The sequence below is a fragment of the Octopus bimaculoides genome, chromosome 10, assembly GCF_046866305.1.
Source record: "Octopus bimaculoides isolate indiv1 chromosome 10, ASM4686630v1, whole genome shotgun sequence".
In the NCBI taxonomy this organism is placed as follows: domain Eukaryota; kingdom Metazoa; phylum Mollusca; class Cephalopoda; order Octopoda; family Octopodidae; genus Octopus; species Octopus bimaculoides.
Genome location: NC_142937.1, coordinates 51,630,363 through 51,653,735, shown reverse-complemented (window position 1 = coordinate 51,653,735; position 23,373 = coordinate 51,630,363). Strand labels below are relative to the sequence as shown.

The window sequence follows — 23,373 nt, the reverse complement described above, 5'->3', positions numbered from 1 at the left end:
TAGTAGGAAACCATTCATTTTTAGTTGAAATGAATAATCATTTCAACTAAAAATGAAAAATAATTTGAATCACTCTAGATGGAAATTCTCATTTCATAATTTTGCTAGGATAATATACTGCCAAGTATCAATAGTTATCAATTACTTCTTGTCTTGCATTAATGATACCAAACTCAATTTTTTTCAAAGTCATCATTATATTCAAAGAATCAAAATATAAAATGCTCTTGGCTATCATACCACACCCAAATCAACCAAATTTGACATTGTCCACATATTACACCATTCTTTTCCTTTGCTCATATTTTAAACTGAACCACCAATCTTTCAAACTCTTTCTTCTGCATTTTCCAAAACCAGCTCGCATAGAATAATTTAATTTTCTTTCACCAGTACATTTCACTCAATTTCAATATGCCACACCCAAGTATCAGCACTATGCACCCTTTGTTCTTTGAACTGATTTAACTAATCAAACCACCAATTCTATTTTGTTTATTCATGGCACCAACTGTACTTGCCTGCTGAACCTGAAAACTAACTTCCCTTCTTGTCATTAAGTAGAGCTCCTGGCTATCACCATTCTTCCAATCTTTCCAAACCTGTCTCTTAGCCTTGACTGCCCTATCAATCTTATCATTCTACCACTATGCTACTTTTGGCTTGGCTGAAACTTTGCTGCAGACACATGTCTGTCTAAGTAGATAATTTCATAAAAATTCCCAGTTGTCATCTATATATATATATATATATATATATATATATATATATATAAAAAAATGAGAATGTTTGTCTGTGTGTGTGTGTGTGTGTGTGTGTGTGTGTGTGTGTGTGTGTGTGTGTGTGTGTGTGTGTGTGTGTGTGTATGTGTGTGTGCGTGTGTGTGCGCGCGCGCGCGCGCGTGCGTGTGTGCGTGTGTGTGTGTGTGTTAATCCCTAAATCTCCAGAACTACACAACAAATTTCATTCAAATTTTACACATGCCTTACTTAGGGTCCAGGTTGTGTTTTAGTCAAAAAATTTTTTTTAACTTCTTGCATATTTCGGGCCCGCAGCAACATAATATCTCCACTATTTAAGTATCATGTATCAAAAGTGAAACAAAAACACTTATGTCAAATACTTTCACTTTAAAAATGGAACTTTTCCACTATTTCAGTATCAAAACTGAAACAATCACATTTCGATACTGTAATGACAGATACTTTCACTTTAATGGTTTCATTTTCATACTGGATCTACTACAGTGAAACTATACTCTCACATATATACAGGTATACATACATATATATATACATACATACATACATGCATATATATATCTGCACAAATAATGTATCCATATACATATATATATATATACATATGTGTATACCTGTACGTATATATGCATATACTCATTTACTATTTGTTTTTATATATATATATATATATATATATATATATATATATATATATATATATATATATATATATATATATATATATATAGAGAGAGAGAGAGAGAGAGAGAGAGAGAGAGAGAGAAATGTATACATATAGATGTATATGTACGCGTATATGTATAGATATATATATAGATATAGATCTATATGCATACATGTATATGTATACATATGTGTAGATGTATATATATAGATGTACATGTAATATGTACACATATATACATGCATACAGATATCTATACATATATACACCCACACACACACACACACATGCACACAAACACACACATTAGTCATTTGTTTTTTATCCAAAACTACGTCAAAAGTACTGAATGGATCTTTATGAAATTTGGAAATTATATTCTATGCATAACGGTCATAACTCCCATGAAAATTCATATATTTTTCATGTTGATGAAATTTTAACCATACATATTACACACAAATAAAGTAATATTTCTAAAATTTCTTCTTCTTAGAAGTTACAAAGACCCCTTCACGGGGACTTCACACTCACAATTTAGTCATTTTTCCTAAGCAAAGATGAATACAGTTGTACTATTGGAACCTATAGGGTTACCTGAACATAACAGATGAGCATTATTTGTAATTCAACGGTACAACAGTGTAAGACTATCCTTTCAGATATACTTACATTGTGATTTCTGCAATGTGGTGCATAAATTGTCAAGTAAATGAGATGCATTTTTGCCTCCACTGATTCACTTGCAAAGTGTTGAGTAAAATTATTTCCTTGCAGACCTCCTTTGAGTCTTTTTATTATCACTGAGTCACACATAGTCCGCAGTTGGTAACATTGATTTCAAGGCCTTCCCAGATGAGTGACTGGTTGTTCTAAGACATTTATTGATTGTAAATTCTTTCTGCCCAGTTACCTATCGGTATAATGGTCATTTGCAAACTCCAGATGCGACACTTTCATTTCCCTTCACTCCAAACGTCACACGTTGTTATTTCAATTGGGTCATGCCCTTCCAATTGCTATAGATCCGTAATGCATTTTACAGCTGTGCCTGTCACCTGTATGGTGAGGAATCCTACATTGGGGAGTAGTAACGACTATGCTACGATAGCCGACTGATTATCGTGATCATTCAGCTTTTGGTTTCCTGTAGCTTTACTCTGTTTTACAAACCCAGTGAACATACATATATTTCCTATTTCAAAGAAATTCAGACAATACATATTACATACAAGTTAAAAAGATTCCCAACAATTCAAATTCTCTGGTTGACATTAACACACCCACCCCCAATTGGGGCCTTAAGTCCCACATTTTTCAGCTCCAAAAGCCCCATTTTCAGGAGCAAAATCCTTTTTACAGGGTCCATAACACTAGAATTTTTGAATATGCGCATAAATATCAGATATATAAAGATGAGAATGTGTGTCTGTTTGAATCCCAAAAACTCGAGAACTACACAACCAATATCATTCCAAATTAACATGCCTTCCTTAGGGTCAATGTAGTGTCTTAGGCCAAAACAATTTTTAACTTCTTGCATAGTTCAAGCCCACAGCAATATCATATCTCCTCCACTATTTCAGTATTACGTGTCAAAAGTTAAACAATAACATAATTCTACTGTAATGTCAGATACTTTCACTTTAACACTGAAACTATTCCACTATTTCAGTATTACATCTCAAAAGTGGAATAATAACATGTCACTACTGTAATTTCAAATACTTTCACTTTAATACTTTCAATTTCGTACTGAAACTATTAAAGTGAAACTATACTCTTACATATATACAGGCATACTATAAGACCCAAGTGAAAAACATTCCCAACAATTCAACTTCTCTGGTTGACATTAACACACCCACCCCCAATAGGGGCCTTCATTCCCACATTTTAGAGCTCCATGAGCTCCATTTTTCAGGGGCAAAATCATTTTTACAGGTTCCAGAAGACTGAAATTTTGGAATATGCACATAAAGATCAATAGTATGGGATACATGTCTCATGATTAGAATTTTTTTTAGGGTGTGTAAAGAGGGAAAGAACCCTCATGTGCAATTTTCATGAAATTCCAACCATATGTATTCCAGTTCCTTACAGAAAATATAAGAGAAAAGTCTCATCCTTCAATTGCATGTAACACGCGCAATGCCAGGTATCTCTGCTAGTCTATGCTAAAGGTATCTAAATCTTCTTCCTACAGTGATGTGTGTCAGAATTTCTCTAAATCTATTCCTGATTGCTGGATCTTTTAATTTTTAAACCTTCCCTCTCCATGTTGTTTTTCTTGTCACTAGCCACAAACTTATGATGTGTAGTGCATTCTTCATCATTTAGGTATTCACAATAACATTTCTGGTGTTTCCTGATGAAAATGTGATCTATCCAACATGCATATTTGCTAGATTGATAGGTGATGAGGTGATTGGACAGTTTCTTAAAAAGTCTGTTGCCTTATACCGTCCTCATTTTTTGAGTTGACCATAGTCCCCATTAACTCACAGTCAATCAATATTTTTGCAAATATAACTTGCTATGCAACCACCAAGAAATTACACTTCAGAATTTCAGCATTGCATTTTAGCTCCACTCCCCATAAAGGATCACAATTCTAAATGTAGACTGTTCTATGACTAGTATTTTCTAAAGTTCAAGTTGTCTTTTGCATCAAGCAATGGAAGCTTATAATAACTGCCATGTACTCACATTAGTATTCATTCTGAAAGTTTAGTAGGTAACTACAGTTGAATTTCTGCTTCAAAAAGTAGCTGGTCACCAGTAAATGCCATTTTGAAATATCATCATCCAACCCAATCTCCTGCCTGTAACATTGAAACTGCCAGACAGCACATTAAAAGTGCAACAAAGCACCCACATCAATTACTATTCTAGCTGTCACTATGCAGCTGCTTGCTTCTGAGCTGGTTACTCTTCTAATTAATTTTTATAAGGATACATACTCCAGACTCCTTTTACTCTCCTAATTACTGGGCTATTTTTCTTTAAAGAGAAGTATGACCTTTGCAGGCCAACTGAAAGTGTGGATGGGGATATAAATTACAGTGTAGCAATCCTGGGAAGGTTTGCTTGTCAGTACCAAGCCTGTTATTTTTAAATTTATTTTATTAATTGTGATTGTTTAATGTTTGTTTTCCATGCTGGCATGGGTTGGATGGTTTGACAATAGCTGGCCAGTCAAAGAGCTGTTCAGGCTCCAGCTGTCTAATTTGGCATGGTTCATATGGCTGGATGCCCTTCCTAATGCCAACCACTTTACAGTGTGCTGGGTGCTTTTATAGATGCAACAGGAATGGGTGCAATTACATAGCACCGATACAAGTGCATTTTATGCGGCACCAGCCCCCAAGTTCATGCTATATGGCACTGACATGAATGTAATTTCCATAGAACTAGCATGAGTGCATTTTACATGGAACTGGCACCTGCAAGACAGAGACCTCTCAGCTGGGAGAGGGAGTTGGGGTATGGCCATAAAGGACATGTCTGTATGTAAAGATAGCCACAATTTTACTTAGCTTAACGTGCCTTCTCAAGTACAGCAAATCACTAGAAGTCTCGGCCCAAGCATCTGAAGATCTTTTCTCACCACTTTGTCCCATGTCTTCCTGGGTCTACTTCTCCTACAGGTTCCCTCCACAATGAGAAATCAGGACTTCTTTATGCAGTTGTCTTCATCCATATGCATCACATGACCATACCACCGTAGTCTTCTCTATTGCACACAACATCTGATGCTTCTTTTACCCAGTTTTTCTCTTATGTCATTTACACTCTGTCCACACTAACAGAGCATGGTGACTTCATTTCTGTCAAGCCTTCACATGTCCTCTGTAGTCATAGTTCTTGTTTCACTGCCATGTAGCATAGTGTAGGTACGCAGGCATCATACAACCTGCCTTTCACTCTGAAGGAGAGACCCTTTGTTACTGACGAAGGTATTAGCTCTCTGAACTTTACACGGCCCATTCTTATTCTAGCAATTATGCTTTCAGAACTTTCTCCTCCACTGCTAACTTGGACACCTAGGTAACAGAAGTTATCTACTACTTCTAATGACTCCCCCACCCCCTCCGAGCATTTTAGGAAGTCTACTCTCTGCACCTTCTTAGTGTTAATTGTATCTGCATGTTTGCCATGCACAAAATCTATTTTCTCTGCAAATTTTCCTGTGATACTGTTATACCTTTTACATGTCCAAAGTTTGCACTGGGAACACTGTATGGAGTTTCTGGCAACACCCTTCTTACATATTGAGCAGGGGCATTTCTGTGAGATGGATTTGTGATTTGTCTGCTTTCCTACTTACTAGGACTTCAGTTTTTGCTAAATTAACTCTAAGGCCCTTAGATTCAAAACCTAGCTTTCACACCTGAAATTTCCTCTCTAGTTCAAGTAGTGATTCAGCTTTATGAACAAGGTCATCAATGTACAGGAGCTCTCAGGGGTAGCCAGTCTTGGATTCTTCTGTCATGGCCTAGATTTCAAAGAGTGGTAGACAAGGACTACCAACTGAAGATTTTCACAATGGAAGAGCTACAAATAGACAAAGTTTTCATTCCTTTCAGCCATTACACTACACCAGTCTCTACTGTAATAGCGAGTTAAGAAGGTACAAATATACGGAAACAAACTGGAAGAGAAAAAAATTCCCATTTCTCAAGTGTCACATTACACCTTATACAGTCAACACTGCATATTGGAATGTGAAATGCTGCATCAACTAGTCAGTATGTGCCTATCTAAAGCTGTAGATCTGTGGATTGGACCCAGCTACTTATGTATGATATGTCTGGTCAATCAGGGTTGAGATACAGTTACACAAGAAAAGTTTTTTTCTCATCAGGTGAAGCATATTTTAAACTGTTACATGCAGGCCATTAATATTACTGTATGGTTATTTTAGGGTGCAGTTGGTAGAAAGCTAGATTGACAACTTTTCATTGCATATCAATTCTGAGTTCAACTGTTGCTGCAACTGACTTTCCAGTTTTCAAAAAGGGAAACAAATCTCTTGCAGTGACCTACCATCCAATTTCACTCACCTCTAATATCATTAAAGCATTTGAGAGCGTGGTGAGATCCCAAATAACCCACTTCCTCAAAGACAACAATCTGCTGAACCCCAACCAGCATGGTTTCTATAATTGCAGGGACTGCCTGTTGCAGCTTCTGCAACATTTTGATAACATTTTAAAAGCTTTGGGAGAAGGCTCCAACACTGATGTCATATACCTTGATTTCAGCAAGGCATTTGACAGAGTGGACCACAAAATCCTGCTGAAGAAACTATCCAACATTGGAGGCCATGGAAAGCTGCTGCAGTGGATAAAGTATTTTCTGATGAACAGAACCCAACATGTTGTGGTTGAGGGAATTCGATCAAGCTCAGTCAAAGTCAGAAGTAGTGTCCTACAAGGTACTGTGTTGGGCCCACTCCTCTTCATTATCTGCATCAATGACACAGTAGATGCCATCAAACACTGTACAATGAAAATCTTTCCAGATGATTCCAAGATCCTGAAGGCCATAAATGGTATGGAAGATGGAACGTACTTTCAGTTGGATCTGTTTGCTGTTGTCCAATGGGTGGAAAAGAACAATATGTTTCTAAATGAAGATAAGTTTAATTTGATCCACTTTGGAAAAGAGGATACTCTGAAACTATCATATGCCCTTCCCTCGTGTGGCTCCCTAGTATCATCCAACAACAGAGACCTTGGAGTAACTGTTGATAACAATCTAAGCTGGAGTTCTCACATAAACAGCAAAATGTGCTCCTGGATTCTGAGAACTTTCTGGTCTAGAGATGGTCACACCATCACCCTTCTCTACTCTACTTTTGTCTGACCCCCACCTTGAACACTGTTTCCCACTGGTCTCTCCACATGAAGCAAAGCATTATGAATGTGGAAGCACTCCAGGGGTCAATAACAAGAAAAATAGATGGCATGAAAGGCATTGACTACTGGGGTCAACTAAAAAAAACTCAATCTCTACTCTCTCCAACGCTACCATGAGCACTACATCATTTGTGTGATGTGGAAAATATTCCACCAATATTGCACAAATGATGCTGGCATCAATTTTAAAATCCACCCAAGACTCGGCCCCCATGCTATCCGTCCACTGCAAAAATTGAACTCAAGACATATAATAACATTACGACACAACTACTTTACCTCAACTGGTCCAGCTCTCTTTAATATTATGCCAAAATACGTCAAGACGGAAACAGATCCCATAAAATTCAAAAGGCTCTTTGGAAAAATTTCTCTAAATAATTCCAGACCAACCTCCTACACCCGGATATGTCTCCAACAATAATAACTCTTTGCTAGAGTGGGCCATGGTGTCCCATATATGACTGAGGTGTGAATTATGATCGAAAAGACTTCACCAGGTGATGATATTTAGTTAGTCATGGCCTGGGCCTATACTGGCCAAAATCTAAGTTATTATATCATGGTCAATAAGATAAATACAAGTATGAAGTATAGATGAGGAGTATATCTTCTCCATTTCTTCCATTTATCAACCTAACCTTATACCTAAGTTAGAAAATAAATTGTCTAAAGAATTTTAAAGTTCTATATCATTATTACAAATTGAAAGTACAATCTAATACAAAAGTACTTGGAAAACTGCAAAAGACTTACCTGGTATGGTGAGAGCTTCAACTGCATCTCTAGAGTGGCCAAGTTGCTGTTGCAGAGCAGATAATGATATACGAGCACCAGTGTGACTTGGTGCTAACTCAACCACTCTTTGATAAGAATTCACAGCACTCTCAAGTTCACCCAAACAGTTAAGACATTCACCATATTTAAGCCAAACAGCAGCCTAGAAAAAATTAAATTATTTTTACAAACAATGAATAGTTATAGAGTAAATAAGATAATTTAAGTGGTCTTGTGTCAAGTAGGCACAGGAATTTGCCATGTGGTTTTTAAGTTTATTTCATAACCACATGGTTCTGGTTTTATTTTTTCTGCATGGTACATTGGGCAAGTCTTTCTCCATAGCTTCAGCTTCACCCAAGACTTGTGGGAAGTGAGTAAACAGAAATTGCACAGAAACCTATCAGATAGACTGTACCAGTCCCTGGATGGTATACTTCATACACCATTCATCTTTACACCTTCACTTGGCCTATGGGCACTTTTAGTAGAGTCCACCCAACTGCAAGAATTTGGACAAGCCTCCAGTTTAAGAGTAACACATGAGTCAAGGTTTCAATACTTTCTCCCCTACCTATCTCAGAAGCCCTATAAAATGTAGTGGATACTACTCTTCTTCCATTAACTAAGTCATAACAAAATATAAGAAGTAAAAATGAAAATAAATAATTTAATATTTCCTGCTGCTATTAATTTGCTGTCAGCAGTAGGTACACAATGATTATCATTGGCACTACAAAATGCATATAGACGTCAAAATAGCTGCAGTGTAAGACAAGATACCAATCATCAAGTCCTGAAGAATTAAGGCCATCCTACAGCACTTATGTCTCCTCCACAAATCTCTAATGCTGAGTTTTCTTTCATACCAGAAGAAACAGATTTTCGGTCAAAAATGACCAAAATAATCAAGTTATATTTAAATGAAAACTTCAGGGTAAATTTCATTAGTACATTCATGAAAACATGATTTCACTATGTAAACAATTTAGTTACTCTGTCTAGCATTGTTTCACATGATATCTGAGTGTTGCAAACTTTTGGAGATTTTTTTTCCATTTTTTCTCACTTTGATTTCCTAAAATGTTTCACTATTGACAAAAACTAGACAACAGTTTCATTTTGCCAAGCAGCAATTTGAGTTCAAAGTATTTTTGAAAGAAAACATAGTCTAAGCAAAATATATGACAAACATAAAAACCACATGTGTAATTATGAATTGGTTATTTCTATTTCCAAAAGTGAAACAATTCTGACAACAGTTCCAATATTGTAAGAATTTAAAAACTGTTTTCCGTAGTTATTTTTAGAAAGATATTAAACCTAGCCACAGTCTTTCCAAAGAAACAAAACTATCAGAGTATTTTTTCTACTTTTGCCTATGGAGTGATTATTGCAGAAATGAATCATTTTGCAGAATGTCTTTTAGGAAGCGTGCGTGCGTGCGTGAATTTGATTCTACATTTTTTTTCAAATTTACTTCGTTTTTATTTCTTATTTACATGTAATTTTATTTTACCTATAAGATGTGCAACATATTTTGGTTATGTCTCTGTGTATTTATGTATGCATGTGATGTTTATTTCATTTAGTTGAAGGCATGTATTTCATTTCCTAGTTTTCTTCAAAGACAAATCCCAGTATTTCATTTTGCTTTACCTTTATAGTATACCTGTCTTATGTGCATTCAGGTCAACTGATAGATATTCCATAATTTGCACAATTCTTCTATATTGAAATTTTGTTGTATACATTGTTGCCTCTGACGGACTTCAAACTTTCAACAGTAAGCTTGGATCTTTTTTTTCTCTACTAGATTGATTCTGTTTCTAACATAGTTATGTATTATTATATGCATAAATTACAAAAGCTGGTTCTTGCTAGCTTGGGATGACTTCCTTTCGAAGAAACCATGCTGTTTTTTTTTTACTTTCTCTAATTCACTCCCTAGATATCTATAACTTTCAGCTTGCTCCTGTTCTTCCTGTAACCCCCCCCCCCCTCCACCTACCACCAACTAAACCAAACAGCTCCTGAGAATAATCATTTGCCACAAGGCTTTGTCCTTAGGCAACAGCCCAAAATAAAATAAAATAAAATAAATAAAATAACAACCCTACCATGTTGCCCTTTGGTTTATTTCAGTCTCTCATCTACAACTAAAATTACTGTTAAAAAATCTGATTGATGTGTTTCCTCTTTCTTCTCTGTACCTCTGTCTTGCACCCCCTTTATTTATTTCTTTTCTTTTTTGTTTTTATCTTTCTTCATAGGTGCCAGATGTTGGGAAGTCAGCGACTAAACTGGCAACCCCACAGAGCTTGCTTTTCTTGTTATTTGGTCACCCTGCAGGATTAAATATAAGACATGTCAAAGGGCAGACGAACTCTGAAGAGCCAACAGCCATCTAAATAAGCAACTCCCATTATTAGTTATCCTGCTTATCAAGCTCTTACTTGCTTAAGACAGCAGCAATAAATAACAACTCCACTGTGTGCGGCAATACCCACTTAAGGGAAAAGCTTTGGGAGTAAACCCTGAGGATAAATCAGGAGCTGGAGTCCTTAAGGCAGTTTGATGCTGTAGACAACCTGTTTCTGGCAACTCCAGTGGCTCCACTGGTGCAAAGTCGTATTGGTCCCTGCCGTTCCCTCGGATAACACTGGTGATGGTGAAGAGAGATGTGTCACATGGGTAACTGTTGATCTCCCAAGACAAACTACTTAGGCCTGCACACCATGATGGCAAAACATGGAAAGTAGCAGTCTACCGGTTTTAAGCATGGTTTATTTCAGCTAGGTGCTGTCCTGTCACAGTCCACCTGCTCCACTGGGTGCATGGAGCTTAGGAAAACTAACATCTTGAATCACGGGCTGTAAAAATTGTACCAAGAAAAATGAACAAACAAGCAAGCAAGCAAACAATGCAAAAAACCAGCATTCAGACTCGGATGTTGGAACATAAGGACCATGACAACTGGTCTGTCAGAAAACCTTCAAAAGATCAGTGACACAAGACAGTAGTGATCAACAATGAACTGCTACGACTTTGAGTGGACAGTGCAGCACTCCAGGAAATGAGGCTACCGGATTTGAGGATCCTTCAAGAAAGTGACTACACCTTTCTCTGGTAAGCGAAAGGCATAGATGAAGTCAGAGAGCATAGTGTCGGCTTTGCCATGAAGAACTCTTTGTTGAAGTCAGTAGAACTCAACAGTGATGACTTAGAGTGGATACTTTCACTTTGATTGCACACTTCTGATGGGCCTATTAACATTATCAGTGCTTATGCTCCATTGCTCACAAGACATGTTCTATGATCAGCTCTCTAGGAAAATACAGGCATTCCCAAATGGAAAACAACTGGTGCTACTTGGCAACTTCAATGCTAGAGTGGGAGCTGATCACAACTACTGGCCAGGGTGTCTGGGTTGGTACAGGGTTGCCAACATGAATGAAAATGGGCAATGGCTGCTTGAGCTCTGCATGCTCTATGGACTATGTATCACCAACACCTACTTCCAAGCCAAAGCTCAACACAGGGTCTCCTGGCATCACTCTAGCTTGGGGCACTGGCACTAGCTAGATTTGATCACCACAAGACACAACCACCTGAGGAATGTCCTCCTGACTTGATCTTTTCAGAGCGCTGACTGTGACACAGACCACTCCCTGGTTTGCTGTAATCTCAAACTCCAACCAAAAATGATGCACTGCGCTAAGCCTCCAGGCAAGCAGTGCATCAATACTACCACAACCCAAAAGCTGACAGACGCATTCCTGAAAACACTGGAAGATACCTTCCTTGCAGACCCACCAGAAAGCAATGTTCAGCAGACATGGGACTCTCTCAGGAATGCCATCCATAGAACTGCACTGAGGGCCTTTGGGAGGAGGAGAAAAATGACACATGGCTGGTTTGAGGCAAATGTGAAAGAACTCAGCACCTTCGTGGAGGAGAATTGTGCTGCCCTGCTGAAATACAAACACCAACCCACCAGGGCAATGCTGCAAGCATTGTGATCAGCAAGGAACAGCATGCAGAAGTCAGTGAGATGGTGTGCAAATGACTACTGGTTACAACTAAGTGCAGATATCGAACATTCGTGGAGTGTATGAGGGTATCAAGAAAGCCATCAGCTCAACCCAGAGCAAGATAGCTCCACACAAATCCAGAACAGGGAAAGATATCAAGGGCAAAAGAGAGCAGCTGGAGAGATGGGCGGAACATTATTCTGAACTCTACGCCAAGGAAAACATCTCGGGCAGTGAGCTAGACACAGTAGAGCACCTACCTGTCATGGAGGAGCTGGACACACTGCCAACTGCTAAAGAACTGAGCAGAGCCATTGATGGCTTGCCTACTGGAAAAGCACCAGGTTTGGATGGCATTCTACCAGAGAACATCAGATGTGCAAGGAGAGTTCTACATAGCTACTTGCTGAAGCTACTGTGTCAGTGTTGGGAAGAGGGATCAGTGCTGCAAGACATGAGAGACTGCAACATTGTCACCCTATATAAGAACAAAAAGGGTAAAAAACGACAGCAATAACTACCAAGGCATCTCGCTGCTAAGCATCGTTGGAAGGTCTTTGCCTGCGTGGCTCTAAAACAGGCTACAAAAAATTCATTGAGAGGGTATATCCTGAATTTCAAAACACTCCACTATCGACATGATCATTTCTTTCCAACAGCTACAGGAGAAGTGCCAAGAGCAAAGACAACCACTCTTTATTACTTCATCGGCCTCACACCTTTATCACCTTCAACCTAGTCAGTAGAGACAGCCTGTTCAAAATCCTTGCCAAGATTGGTTGTCCTCCAAGACGCTTCAGGATTGCCCAATCATTTCACGTGGACCTGAAAGGCATTGTTCAATTTGATGGCTCTTTTTTGGAGGCATTGAACATGTGTAGCTGCATGAAGCAGGGCTGTGTGCTTGCCCCACTGTTTGGCACCTTCTTTGCAGTCATGCATTTGGGACATCAACTGATGGTGTTTACTTTCACACCAGATCAAACAGCAAAATCTAGGTACTCGTCATAGAAATGCTGTTCGCAGACAATGCAGCACTGACAGCACATTCTGATGAGCAAATGCAGCACCTCGTGGACAAACTTTCAAAGGCCTGTCAGGAATTCAGTCTGACTATCAGTCTGAAGAAGAAGCAAGTATTGGGTCAAAGTGTCAAAGCACCCTACCACCATCACCATCAACAACTACAAGCTGGAAGTAATCCATCAATTCACCTATCTCAGTTCTACCATCGCTGATGACTTCTCCTTGATTGCTGATTATAAGGTGTGCATCCTTAGTACACTACTTTATGGCAGTGAGATGTGGAGCCTCTACTCCAGACAGGAGCGGTGTTTCAACGTCTTTTCCCTTCATAATTTGAGACACATCTTGGCTTTCAAGTGGATCAACCTCATCACCAACACCAAAGTCCTCAACCAAGCTAAGATATCCAGCATATTCACCCTGCTCCAGCAGTGTTGTTGTGCTGGCTTGGTCATGTACATCGCATGCCAGATGAAAGGATCCCAAAAGACCTCCTGTATGAGGAATTTGCTACCGGCACAAGAGCACAAGGACAACCTCATCTTTGTTTCAAGGACATTTGCAAATGATTGCCTACACTAGAGACAAATACTGCAAAAGGGGATGAAGAGAGCGAAAAAAAAACAGGAACTTGCCACTAAAGAAAAATGCATTCAATGGGAGGAAAAACCAGTAGCACTGGCAGAGAGATTCTTTAAATGCAGCTGCTGTATGAGTGACTGCCACTCCCATGTGGGCCTGTACGGCCACAACAGATGCACCACCATCAGCAGCTGACATGATTTCTTCGGGTGCAGATCCATGGCCTCTCAAGACCAACGGATGCCTTTTATATTATACACTGAATAATAACTCATTTTCTTGAATTCTGTGTAAACAAAATTTAAATACTGTTGCATTTCATTAAATTTACCTGTAATAGATTCACTTTGAGGAAAATTATGAAACAGATTTGGTTAAGAAACTTTTGTTAAATTGTGTTTCAAAAATCACGTTAACATGTTGATAAATAAAAAAAGTCAGAGTTGTTTTATGAAATCAGTCTAAATACATAATTATTTTAGAATTTAATTTAAACACATAAGGAGTGTATTATGGTTAGAAATATAGTAATGAAAGGGCTGTTCAAAGATCTGTACAACAACCTCTCCTACAAACAATGCAACTTCATCAAAACTGGTTTCATTGTTTATTAGTTGAACACATTCAAAATCAAAGCTTACTCGAAGGTACAAGCTTTCAATCAAACTTATGGGAAAAAATGTTTTACATTAATATATAGCAAGATCCAAGAGGTTTACATTTCAAGAGATTACAACTTTGACCAAGAGCTGTATTTTTCATTGTAGTTAAATACAGAGCATGGATTGATATGATTTACAATATTTTTGAATTGAGGGTGCAGAAATATTGTTTTTTTTGAGGGTTAGTAATTCAAATAAAACAAGTAATAAACTAACACTTCAAATACCATAATATTCTGCAATTATTTTGTGCACAAGGTAAGTAAAAGCTACATCAAAATGAGTCATTTACCTTAACTATTGGTTACAGAATTATCATTACCAGGTGTGGTATATTACAGCCATGACACAAGTTCCTTTTCAGGAAAGAATAAAGATTTACTTTCTGAGGAAACTGGTAACACTTAATCAAAAGCAGAGTTTGTGGAATGAGGAATATGCTTAAATGCTGGGAGAAGTAGTACTTAGGAGTTTTGTACTCTTGCTCTTCATTAGACAAAGAAGTTGAGGGCACAGGGAGTGGAAATTGGCAAGAGTATTCTAAAAAGCTGAAATCTGATGAAGGAAGAATAGTGGAAAGGCAAATACAAAGAAATATAATCATGAACGTGCAGACAGCTGTAGTGGTGAATGCATCAACACAAACAAGAATAAACACACAGACACATCTATAGTGACAAACATGCAAAACAACACAAATACTATGATACAGACATAACCATAAACAGGTATACAGGCATATAAACAAATATACAGGCAAAGATACAAAACTTATTGAAGCAGGGATCAGAGGTGAGGAAAACAGTGGGGGGATGAACTTGGGAAGGAGCTTAAAATCAGCAGTTGATACTCATATAGAAGGAAGAGGCAGAGGTTACCAGATTGAAAATGAATTCTTGTACCCTAACTTTCACGTACCCATATCACTATGTTATTAGAATATGCTGCAGATAAAGAAGTATTCAAGGAAGAGGCCAAGTCATTTGAAGTGGCAGGTTATTGAATATAACCAAAACAAACTACCCTTCTCAGGCACTTTGATTATAAAGAATGACATGAACATAGAAACCAACATCCACAACAAATCAACAGACTCTAAACAGTACTTATTATTTGCTTCATGCTACCCAAAATATACCAAAATAAATATTCCATTTTACCTAGCTACAAGAGTCCAAACAATTGTCTCCAATACAGAAATTCAGAATAAAAGAGTTTAGAATTAAAACAGGGACTACTTAAAAGAAAGTACCCATCTACTCTAATAATGAATGGAATAGAACACACCAAAGCAATAGACACTGAAGAATTACAAAAAGCCGAAAATGATGTACCCAAAACTATCTTTAATTACAACACAATACTCAAGAAACACAGAGACATTCAGCATTATCTGAGCATAGCATTACTGAGAACAGACTCAAGACTGGAAAATGTATGTGAATCATATAAAATAATCAAATGCAGAAAACAACCAAAATCCCAAAATAACTATTGGGTCATCTCATAAATAATGCATTTTTAAAAAAAACTTCCATTTTTCAATCTAAAATATAGATTTTTAACCTAAAATATATTCTCCTTCATTTTCTACAATGCTCTTCCATCTATCTGGCAGACTTGCAAGGCCCCTCTTTCAAAATTCACTTGTCTGTGACAAAAAATACTCCACCAGTATTGTTCTGACCTCATCTGCAGAGTCCATATTTTTTCTATCCAAATGATTTTGAAGACTGCGGAATAAATGATAATCAGATGGGGCAATGTCCGGTGAATATGGTAGGTGGGGCATCGTTTCCCATTCAAACTGCCCCAACCTTTGGAATGTCATCCTCGCTGTATGTGGCCAAGCATTATCCTGATGGAAGAACACCTTTCGTCTTGAAACCAAAGATGGTTGTTTTTCTTCTAGCACTGACTTAAGCTGCTCAAGTTGCTCACAGTAGATCTCCTTTGTTATCATTTGGTTTTGGTTTAAAAGTTTAAAGTGGACTAAACTTTTCATATTCCACCAAACAGATAACAACACCTTGCATGGGTGAAGACCTTCTTTAACCTGGGGTGCTGGTTTTTCTCCTTTCCCTACCCACTGTCATCGGCACTTGAAATTTTTATAGAGAACCTATTTCTTATCACCAGTCACTATTCGGTTATAAAAAGATTCATTCATGAGACATGACAGCAAAGAAGAGCACACATTCACTCTTTCTGTGCGACTAGACTCAGAAATTTTGTGAGGAACCCATCAACCCAATTTGATGACTTTTCCAATAGCACACAGGTGTCAATGAATGGTTGAATGACCAAATCCAAGCTTCTCTGCTAGTTCCTCAACAGTTACTATGGGATTTTGTTCCACCAGGGTTTGCAGGATGTTCTCATCAAGGCTTATCTTCTAGGCTGTAGTTTCTGGCTCAGAATTTCTGGAACCACCTTTGACGCTAGCGTATGCTTATTGTCTGATCTCCTGATCCTCATATACTGCATTAATATTCCTCACATTACCCTTGCATTGTTGCTTTTATTGAACTCATAAAGCAAAATATGCCAAATATGTTCCTTTGTCACTTCCATTATAGCTTTGATAAAATAACTGTTAAAATCGAATTGCATTCTTCAAAACTTGCACTATAAATAAGAACAGTGTAAAATTTTATAGCAAGTTGATGCAGATAGTTTATCCTGTCCCCCTCTAACTTTTAGTTCATGCAACTGAAAAAACTACATTATTTATGAGATGACCTAATGCCAATGCAAAACTAGCAACTATGCACTTAACTCCAGTAGTTAAAAAGTATGACTACTCTAATTGTAGAATTTGTGACAATCTTATTGAAGATACAGCATGAATTTAAATTCGGACAGATTTTTATTGTGAGAAACCAATTTATTTGTTCTTTAAAAAATTTAAGACATACCATCAAATGCAATGGATGCAGCAAAGATTACATTTGACAAATAAAATTCACCTTAAGAATGAGATTAAGGATTCATTGACAAAAAGCTTCCAGTAGGGGTTCAAGGCAAAAAGACTTCCAGTAGGAGTTCGAGGAGAAAAGATTTCCAGTAGGGGTTCAAAGAGAAAAGACTTCAGGTAGGGGTTTGAGGAGAAAAGACTTCTGGTAGTGGTTTGAGGAGAAAAGATGTCCAGTAGAAGTTCAAGGAAAGGAGAAAATAAATTCCAGTAGGGGGTTGGGGACAAAAGACTTCCAGTAGGGTTTTGAGGAGAAAAGACTTCTGGTAAGGATTCGAGGTGAAAAGACTTCAGCTAGGGGTTCAAGGAGAAAAGACTTCCAGTAAGAGGTTGGAGATAAAAGACTTCCAATAGGGTTTCAAGGAGATAAGATTGCTGGTAGAGATTCGAGGAGAAAAGACTTCCAGTAGAGGTTCGAAGAGAAAAGACTTCTGGTAGAGGTTTGAGGAAAAACGACCTTTCCTGGTATAGATATTTGGGGTGGGTTGGGCAGGTACACCGCAAATGACCAAACATCATGGCTGCCCTATTCTCTAGATAAAGGCCATGTAAAATATCCAAACAGACAAAGCGAAAGCCACTATTTAACATATAGCATGCAAAAGCAAGGATACAGACATAATATGAGCAAGAGAGAATAAAGTGGGTATCAAAACGAATGAAACACTTTATAGGTATAAAACCAATGGCTATTCTATGACTAGCCAAAACTTTTAACTACCTGAAAAAATATATTACAGCTTTAATGCTTTAGAGTGTGCTTCTTTTTATAAACTACTGACGATATATATATATATATATATATATATATAAATTTAATTAATCCTCATACATTCTTTGAGCATTTCTAATTTAATTTATTTCTTCTATACAACTACTTGTTTGGAATAGTAATGATGAGTACAACCAAATTCAGAGTATGAGGAACATTAGGCGGGATGAAACTAGGAACAATGGAATTTTTGACAAGGTTACAACATGTTTTTGTTGTTTTAAAAGCAAAGAGGGAAATTTTGGAAAGATGGTGGTGGTGGATTGCATGCAGGTTTAGATTGTAAAAAAAAAATAATAAAGTTGCAGAAGACAGTATGCTAAAGCATCTTACTTTATACTTCACATGGTAACTGAACTTATCAAAAGAACTGACTTACCTCATTGTATGTAGTTGAATGAACAAGAACTGAAAACAGAGATTTAGCCTCTGAGTAAAGAGCATTTTCCATATATGCTTCTGCTATATCTAGATACAGGTCTCCAACTTGTTCTATATTTTCTTCATAAAAAGGCTGCATCAAAGGCTAAGAATAAAAAATATATGCATCAACAAACTACTCATTTAAACAATGAATGAAAAAGCAAGGTAATACATGCTATAAGGTGTGTGTGTGTGTGTGTGCGTGTGTGCACAAGTGCATGTGTGCCTGTGTGTGAACACACAGACATATATGCAAATATATGAATTATATATATTTACATATGTGAATATATAATTATATATATACAAATATATGTGAATATATATCTATATATATATATATATATATATATATATATATATATATATATATACATACGCATATATGTATACACACACATGCGTTAAAACAAAGACTGGAATATGTAGTACCATTTTCATTCTGTGTTATATGTTTCAGTAAAACATGGGAAATACATTATATAAATCTTAATAATGAAATAAATACAATAAATTCATAATAGATATATACATCCTATGTGTGTATGTGTGTGTCTTTGTCTCTACATTTCTCCTCCATCCCTACTGTTTGACAATTAACGTTGGCATGTTTACATTCCAGTAACTTAGTGGTTCGGGAAAAGAGACCAGTAGAATAGATACTAGGTTAAAAAAAGTCCTGGGGCTGATTTATACAAATAAAAACACTTCAAGGCGATGCTCCAGTATGACCACAGACAAATGACTAAAACAAGTAAAAGATAAGAGATACATGTAGTGAATTTCCAGATATTAGGGGTAACGAATTTCCAGATATTATAGAGATGATGTGCTGTTTTTTATTAATAGTCTATCAAATAGGAAATTGGATTTGTATATGGAAAAATTCCATAGTTTAAAAAAAATATTTGGTTTATTTATTGAAAATAAACACGATTCTGTTAATTATTTAGATGTTAATCTGCACCTTGTTACTGGCCAATATAACCCATATCATAAACCTAACGATATCTGAAATATATTAATATTAACAGTAATCATCCTAAAGCAATAACATGAACTTAAACTGATAATATTTCGAGGCATTTCATATTTATCTTCTAATGAGGAAATTTTTAACAATAAGGCAAAAATATTATAATGTTGCCCTTAGAAAAGCAGGATACATGCATAGGATTGTTTATTGTAATAAAAATGAAGACTATAAAAAATATTATGTTAATGGTAAATCAGTTGATAACAGAATGTGTGGATCTAATAATGGAGATGTGACTAAAGTAATTAAAAGTAGTAAATCTCATAAAAATATAATAAAAATACTAATAAGGCTGATGAGGTAACTAATAAATTAGACATTACTGAATCTAAGGATAACCAATGTATGAAAATAATGAAATATAGTGTAAATGTAGGTTCTAAAATCAATATAAATAATGTAGATAAGCTAAACCTGTATTATGACAATTTAAGACTAAAAACAATACTTCGTATGCCAGTTTAGATACACTTAATGATATTAATTCTATAAATGATAATATTTCGTTTATTATTCCTTATGCAAGGCAAATAGAAACTAATTAAGCGTTTTTACAGATCTATATCTAAGCATTTTAATAAAGAAAAGAAATATAATAAAATAATTAGTAATAAAAGGACCAGAATTGGTTTTTCAGTATCCAAAAATTTGTTTAGAATTATCTCTTCAACTAATAATAAAAAAATTAGACAGTTTTTATAATAATAGAAATAATGATTCTATTACTGATAATTATATCGCTAGAACTTGTGATTGTAGATTTAAGGATAAGTGTTATTTCACTAATTTTTGCATGCACAATAACCTTGTATCATTCAACTACGGTAGTAGTTGAATAATATTCTTCAGGCCATAATTTACTCACACACAACAGCTTCAGAGCCTTGTTGCTAATTCACTTCTTAACCAAATCGAAAACTGTTAACATTCTTGAAGAGGACTGGTCCTTAGTTACATTTTGGCATAAAAAAAATTGAGATTTGATCTAGTAGAAAAAAGTTTACAACAAAATTTGTAGCAACATTATAGGAGAGTAAATAACGCCTCCAATCAAGTTTAGATCTAAATAAGTGTTTTATTTTAAACGCAAAATGTATTTATCTTAGCTTCAATGATAGAAGAAAGCATGAGGAATTTCACAGTTTTGCTCCCATACAACGAAAATTTGTATCAAAAAAGTTATGAGATAAAATATGAAAAAATATAAGGCAAAAAATTGAATTTAAGTATAATTAAATTTTTTATTTTAAAAACAAAACTATATTTTAATTAAGCTTAAATGATAGAGCTCAATTTGAGGAATTTAATGGTATCAATTTCATGCAATGAAGTTTTAAAAGAAAAAGTTATGACTGTTTGTTTCTCAAATTTGAGGGTGATAATATAGTTCTATACTTTTTATAAATATAGTTCTCTAAGGAGACTTTTAAGATATGTCACTGGCATCATTGAGGTAAGGAAAAAATTATCAATGATACTACTAATTTGCAATTAGTTTTTAAAAATATAGAACTGTTATCACCCTCAAAATTTGAGAAACAAACATTCATAACTTTTTCTTTTAAAACTTTTTTTTCATCTCAAATATTATGGGACTGTGTTTATAATTGCATTAATTAATACATCATCATCTTCATCATCGTTTAACGTCCGCTTTCCGATGATGATGATGTATTAATTAATGCAATTATAAACACAGTCCCATAATATCTGAGATGAAAAAAAAGTTCTAAAAGAAAAAGTTATGAATGTTTGTTTCTCAAATTTGAGGGTGATAACATAGTTCTATATTTTTTTATGAATTAGTTCTATAAAGGGACTTCTAATATAATAAATGTGAAAACTAATTTCTGTGTGTCAGTGTGTCACACTTAGACCCCACTCTCTCACTATTCAATGATACTCCAACTATTCCTCATGATGGGGTGAGAGTAATAGTAGGCATAGAAACAGTGAGGGTGGTGGTGAAGACAGACAGAAAGAGAGAGAAAAAAGAGAGGAAAAGAAAGAGAGACAAAGAAATTGAGGGAGTGTTGATGTTTTTATTAAAAGTAGTAGTGTTGATGTTTTTATTAAAAGTAGTAGTGTTGATGTTTTTATTAAAAGTAGTAGTGTTGATGATGGTAGTGGGAGTAATAATAAGAGAGAGAGAAAGAGTGGGTATGTGAGAGAAAGAGGGACTGAACACTGAAGTAACATGCTCAATAACATACTGAAAAAACACATTTAGCCTTTTTGTGATGGTAATGGGGTGATAGTAATAATATGAGCTGTAGTTGTGATAGAGGTGGAGATGGTGGTGATGATGGTGGTCAGGGATGATGGTGAGAGTAAGTGATGTAAAAGACAGTGGTCATGGTGGTGGAGAGGAAGGTGGTGAAGTCAAAGGTATTGATGGTGGTGGCATCAGAAGTTTGAATGGTGTGTGTATGGCAGAAGTGGTGGCGATGGTGGAGGTACTGGTGATGGCTGAAAACAATCAAAAGAAAAAGAGAGAGAGAAAGAATGAGGTTAGATAGAAAAAAAATTGTACTGACTCTTAAATGAGGAGACAAAAAAAGTTTATCATGCAGCTTTGCAATAAGTTACCAAGTCAACAAATTATATCATTGTTTTGATGAAAATTGTTCATTGCTCAAAAAATATTGTTCAAGTTTAATAAAATTTAATATGTACTCAATGCATGAAGTGTCATTGTTGGGCCCAAAGCCTAATGAAGAGTCCTCGACAGGAGCTAGCTTAAAACCCACCCGATTCACTGGCAAGATTGAGATCATTTTCAATAAGGTAAAAATCTTAAATTATTGACACATTATTAATTAGCATAACAGTATAGCCTGGAAGAAACATGGATTATATGGAAAAATGCGAGCAAGAGAAATAATATTGTTAAACCTGGATAAGTACAAGTTATTAAACTTGGAAAAGTTCAGGACAAGTTATTACATTTGGTAAAGTACAGAACAAGAAAATTTCTACTTAAAATATTGCAGTTAAGGATAAAATGAATTTGCCTACCATATATGCTATTCTACTTTGCATAAAACTTTAGCTATATTGGTACTTCTGGCTCTCATTTTTAAAGTATTCTAGTGTGTCAATATTTTAACAAAATGATGGCATGTTTTTTAATTATTATAATTACTTTGTAATAATATTGTTAAACCTGGATAAGTACAAGTTATTAAACTTGGAAAAGTTCAGGACAAGTTATTACATTTGGTAAAGTACAGAACAAGAAAATTTCTACTTAAAATATTGCAGTTAAGGATAAAATTTGAATATTAAAAATTATTTGACTTTAATTTACAAAGTAATTATAATAATTAAAAAACATGCCATCATTTTGTTAAAATATTGACACACTAGAATACTTTAAAAATGAGAGCCAGAAGTACCAATATAGCTAAAGTTTTATGCAAAGTAGAATAGCATATATGGTAGGCAAATTCATTATGTAAAAAATAGGCATGGGTCAAGACCAAAAATGTGATGACTTGGCAATAACTTAAGCAAAACTCAAGCAAATCTTACTGTGAATTTGTTGTTATAGGTAGATTTTATTATAATATATAACTAATGTTTGTATTATTCTATTTATTATACTAATTATAGACTGCTATTATTTTTTATAACCTATTTTCAAATTTTTGATTATTAATTAATAATTAAAAATATATTTTTTAAGTGCAAAAAATAATTTGTGTTATTTTTTAATTTTTAATAGAAGTAACA

The 23,373-nt window shown here is 35.6% G+C and overlaps 1 protein-coding gene across 2 annotated transcripts in view; it reads right to left on the bottom strand.

The window, feature by feature from the left end:
- Positions 1-23,373, bottom strand: part of LOC106878777 (general transcription factor 3C polypeptide 3) — a 551,001-nt gene that overhangs the window by 269,060 nt on the left and 258,568 nt on the right. For both annotated transcript variants that reach the window (XM_089359125.1, XM_089359126.1), the window contains exons 13-14: positions 18,559-18,705; positions 8,109-8,292 (exon numbers count right to left, since the gene is read on the bottom strand). In XM_089359125.1, coding sequence (XP_089215251.1) covers positions 8,109-8,292; positions 18,559-18,705 — 331 coding nt within the window. The remainder of the gene's footprint in view (positions 1-8,108; positions 8,293-18,558; positions 18,706-23,373) is intronic.